The sequence below is a fragment of the Austrofundulus limnaeus genome, unplaced genomic scaffold (assembly GCF_001266775.1).
Source record: "Austrofundulus limnaeus strain Quisiro unplaced genomic scaffold, Austrofundulus_limnaeus-1.0 Scaffold50, whole genome shotgun sequence".
Lineage (NCBI taxonomy): Eukaryota > Metazoa > Chordata > Actinopteri > Cyprinodontiformes > Rivulidae > Austrofundulus > Austrofundulus limnaeus.
The window spans coordinates 1,477,459-1,482,755 of record NW_013952452.1 but is presented as its reverse complement, the minus strand read 5'-3'; the positions used below and the strand labels follow the sequence as shown (position 1 = coordinate 1,482,755).

The 5,297-nt window shown below is 42.1% G+C and overlaps 1 protein-coding gene across 1 annotated transcript in view; it reads left to right on the top strand.

The window, feature by feature from the left end:
- ctnnd2a (catenin (cadherin-associated protein), delta 2a) overlaps positions 1-4,913 on the top strand; it is a gene marked incomplete at its 5' end in the record, with an annotated part of 234,924 nt that extends 230,011 nt beyond the window's left edge. Inside the window, 2 exon segments of the mRNA XM_014008486.1 lie at positions 1,581-1,657; positions 3,135-4,913. Of these exon segments, the coding sequence (XP_013863940.1) occupies positions 1,581-1,657; positions 3,135-3,560 (503 nt within the window).
- Between the last annotated feature and the right edge of the window lie 384 nt (positions 4,914-5,297).

Here is a 5,297-nt window from a genome sequence, read left to right as displayed (position 1 = left end):
GATTGATTGATTGATTGATTGATTGATCGATCGATCCCAAGGGGAAATTACAGAAATGCAGAGTTGTTAAGTAACTAAGTACAAATACTTTGTTATTGTACTTAAGTTAAATTTTTGGGTATCTGTACTTTACTTGAGTAATTATTTTTCAGCCTACTTTTTACTTCTACTCCTTACATTTCTAAAAAGGGCAAGATGTAGAAAGTCGTTACTTTTATTTCATTTTTGCTCGTTTTCATTCCAGCTTGTTATTGTAAAAAATAAATATTATCCAAATAAACTGTGCGTCCTAGATAGAGTTAATTTTATTGTGATTGAATGAGAAGTATAAATATGTAAAATTCTGATAGGATTGTACTTAAGAAGTATTTGTATTTCATGGATTATATTATTACATTTGGCTGCAGCCCTCAGATAGATTTTTATTTTGGGGAAAAGTTTTGAGCAGCCTTGATAATGTTTATAAACTGGAACAGCTGGACTAGTGCATCCTAAATTTAACCTAAATTAATTATTTTAGCATAGTATAGTCATTTCTGCATTTTTTGGGGAGGTCACCTCCTGATAAATGTTGTCACAGAAAATCCAACTGCTCATTTTAAATCAATACTTTTACTTTTAATACTTAAGTACAAAATATATCAGATACTTTAAGACTTTTACTCAAGTAATATTCCTAAAGGAGACTTTAACTTTTACCCAAGTAGTTATTTGGGTAAGATACTTGTACTTGTATTCGAATTCGTGGTACTTTATACAGAGTGGATAAATGAAACTCTAACAGAGAAAAAGCCCTCCTTGTTTGTGTGAATCAGTAACAYTTAGCTGGATACTTCAGGACCTGAGCTAACTGCTGTCTAACCTGTTTGATTCCAGCCTCAGATCCATCCTTCATCCCTTCAAGTAAAGAAGAAAAATGAATCTGTCGTGCACGCTGAGAAAACGTGCGCCACGTGCATAATTTATTATTCAAATGGCGTGTCTGTGTGCGTGTTTGAATCCGTGGACGTTCCTTAACACGCCTGGAGGTGACCCTCTCTGCTGACAGGCTAAATGATGAATAATGACTGTGCACCTTGAAAAGTCTGAGGAACACACAAACATCAGCAGGCCCACTGTTCTGCTAGCTTTTATTACACTCATTTGTGTGTGTGTGTGTGTGTGTGTGTGTGTGTGTGCGTGTGTACAGAGACAGAGTTGTATTAAATGATATTTTACTCCCCTCTTTATCTTCCTTTTTATAATCTTTTTATTCCGTTTCCCCTTTCACCCATCACTCATCTTTCTTTTTTTACTTTTCTAATATTTGACTTTTGTCTGCTCACACTTCTGCTCTCCTCTGTCCTCGACACCTTCTCGTTTCAATATTTGCCTTAGTCCTTAAACGCTACTTCTACCCCCGCCACTCTTTGTTTTTATCCTCCTTTGTTTCCTCYATTGTCTGTAATCCTCTTTATGTACGTTGCTTTGTGTTGTTTTTTAATACGCCTCTTATCTGTCTATTGTTCCCCCCCGTATAATAGAATTTCTTACATTTTTAGTAAACGTATAAATCATCCTTCTCTTTTCAATTTGAAAAGGTCCAGTGTCGTGTGGGTCTTCAACATTGTTCCGAAACTCTTACCTGACTGCCAGTGATGACATCAAGCAAAACCAGGTGAGTTCATGAGCCTCTTTTTTTTATTCATACACACACCTACACACACAGGTGCACATTTTTTTCTTATTTTTTTATACCAGGGCTCTCTTAAAGGGGCAATATTGTGTGTTTCTCGGGCATAAATTTAAATACTATACCATAATAAAGTATCTATATCACCTTCAGCTGTCATTAAAATGCTGTTTTTATGTTTAAATATGTTAAAGTATGAAGAAAATAAACTTATCTTCACATCACTTCCTCTTTTAAACACCTTGAAATTGGCCTCTGTCTCTTTAAGAACCACCTTCCGCTTCTGTCCCACCTATTTCAACGTGGGGGGGTGGGGGGTGTCGTGCGCTATGATGCAGTTTACTTGGCATCTGAAAATACATTTTCCTCAAAGGTATTTTGAATCAGAAAAAGAGATTCACTGAGTGACAACTAMTGTTAGGAGCTCAGCAGACAGTTTCAGTTTCACTTTCAGTTTCACCCGTTGTTTGCTTTTTTACTGCCGAGAGCCTGCAGGAGTCATGGGCGGGGTGGAGGGGCGCTCTGCCATGAGGAAGTTCAGCTTAAAGACACATTCCAGATGCGTTTCTGGTACCAAAAGGTGTTTCTGGTCCCCACCTGTCGTTTTGCTCCTCAGCATGGCTTCCTAAAAACGCTGCCCGATTTGTCAAACATGCATGAATGAGTCAAAGCAAGGCTTTGGGCATGTTTTTTATGAGAGTTTAGCATTATAACATGATATAAAATTCAAAAAAAGGTTGATTTTACATGATATTGCCCCTTTAAACTGGCATATGCTGCCAAAGCGAGGCCCTTATTAGGACAGACTGAAGCAGGATGAAAAAGACACATGAGGTGCAAACAAAAAAAAWGCGTGTCTGGGTGTGATAAGCGACGATCTGGCAGAGCATGAGACAAACACTCACCTTCGGCTCAGGCTTTGTCAAACCGCTGCAACCAGGAAACCCGGCTGGCAATTAAAGTCCGTTTGATTGCACTAATTATTTGCTTCTGTTTAATGTCTCTGCTGGTGAAGAGGGAGGGATAACAGAAAGCATCACACCCTTTGACGTGGAGAGATTAGAAACGAAAACTTGGGTTCGATCTCCTAAACTGCTTTAATTTTCTAATTAAAGCTTCGGCTTTCGATGCCGATGGTTAAACTTAACCAAATAAATGTAATGAGTTTGTAGCCGAGGGGATTTTGCTCACATGATTGCGCCTCATATTTGTGCTCTAGTGTGTGTGGGTGATAGTGTCTAATGCAAAATTGCCCCTGAAATGCCTGCATGTAATAAAGACTTCACAGCATGAGCCCTCCTGTCAGAGTTCTGTTATCCTTTCAAACCCCTTTTCCCCTGTTTGTTCACTCTCTGCCTCCTCATCTACCTTTTCCTCCCTCCCCTCTGTCACTTTGCTCCCGCTGTCCACATTTCCCCACCTCTGTTGCTTGCTGCACCCCCCCCCCMCCCCACCCCACCAGACTCCAGCCCAGCCTTGTGTCGTGCCCCCTCAGCCCCAGCAGGACAGCCCGTCGGCAGCAGTGCTAAATGACTACGACCCCTACCCCCCTCCTCCTTCCTTCCCCCAGCCTCAGCCGCCGCAGCTGCCGCCTCACAGCCAGAGCCGGAGCTTCGACGAGGCCTTCTACGAGGACCAGGGACCGCCGCCCCCACCGTCCCAGCCACAGCCGCCACTGCAGGCGCAGGCCCAGCCCCAGGCCCAGCCCCAGCCCCAGCAGCCTCCGGGCTCCGCCGGACCACCCCGGGACCCGCGGGAGGATCTGAGAATGCACCTGGGCCTTAAGTCCACCGGCAACTACGTAGACTTCTACTCGGCCTCTCGGCCRTACAGCGAACTGAACTACGAGACCAGCCACTACCCGGCATCACCCGACTCCTGGGTCTAACTGGACTGACACATCTGACGATGGGTGGGAGGGGGTCTGTGTGTGCTTGTGTGAACGGGATTATTTTTTTTGCAGGAGACTATAGGAGCTGATTAACTTGAGGTTGATGTGAGCTGCATTTTGCAAAAGGACCTTGTTGCCCAGAGCAGATTTTTTCTTCTTCTTTTTTTTCAAAAAAAAAATTTGGAACAAAGCTGGAAAGTGAAATCAAAGCGACAAAGAGAAGACTGTGCATGTGCATGCAAACATTTTGTTGTTTTACAACCACTTTATTTGTTTGAAGTTAGCTCCATTTCATCCCTAAGTGGAGGTGATGGGAGTCGATGCGAAGACGTGCGCTTGACGAGCTGTGCAGGGAGCGGGGGAGGGAAAAGCAGAAGAGCACATGCTTCAAGTGGAAGAGGGAGTATGAAGAGGGGGAAAAACTGATGAGGTAAAGCAGTTCCTCAGTAGGAGGAGTGAGGAAGTGGTTCGTCCTTAAGCTGCAGAAAGAAAAAGGATAGAGAGATTAAAAAAACAGATGGCATRAAGGTTCCAGAGGAGGTGAGGAAAAAGAAAAGCACAGAAAAAGATAAAAGCACACCAACCTCAAGGCAAGAAGCGGATGTTTACCATTTCACCAAAGTGACAAACGTAGCACTGCTTTTATTTATTATTTTAATTTCTTTTTTTATTTTTTTTTTCTTTATTTTTTTACCTTGTTGCCTGTAGAAGCTCAGAAGTTTGTTTTAAAGGAATGTCATCTTCAAGAGACTTTTAACCGCCATTATTTTACTTTTCTATACTTACACGGTCAGAACCTTTTTTTAAATTTTCTGTGTACAGTGAAAATATATGTGTATATTACACTTTTTTTTTTTTTTGATGAGCTGCTCTTAATTTAATGATTTTTATGCCCATGACTGACTAACCGGAACAACAAACGAGTCCAAAACAACAGAAGCACGTAAAAAGAAAAATGCTGGATGTCAGCAGACAGTGATTCACTTATCTTTCCCCCCCATTTCCCAGCCAGAGAGGAAGTCCTGTAATATTTGGGATTTTCTCTTWCTATCAAGTAAAAAAATAAATAAAAATTAAGTGGACATAATCAGACGTTGAGAGCAGCTTAAGGCGGAGCAGCTTTGTTCCCCGATCTCAATCCAGAAAAGTGCTTTTTTTGTTCTCACTGCCAAAACAATATACAGATGTATGTTTTAAAGCACACTGTCTTCAGAAAAAGGGTTTGGGAGATTTAACAGTGTTCAATTTCAGTGGGATGTCATCGTTACTTTCGCATCAAAGCCGGTCCAAAAAAAAAAAAGCTAAATCCGTACAGAACATGGCAGTGTACGAGGAGAAAAAAAACAAAAAGAGATATGACATTGTGCCAAACTTTGACAGATGGAGGACCTGTCCTCAAGGACTTGGGGGGGTGGGGGGTGGGGGTTGTCGAAGTTTACAGACAATGACTTGATAACGTTCTCTGCTGTTTGTAACTTCTCTTTTCTTGTGTTTTAATCAGGTGAAGCCGTACTTATTGCTGGGTAACTTCTCCCTCCTGTAGATGTACAGACCTGCCTCTCTGTGTTGGCTGAGCATGTGTGTGCGTGGTTGGATTTCGCGTGTGCGCGAGTGTGTGTGCGTGCACGTGAGTGGCGGATTGCGTGCACACATAAAACCTTGAGCAAGTGCATCTATGCATGCATGTGTGTAGTAATGTGTGTGTGTGTGTGTGTGTGTGTGTGTGTGTGTGTG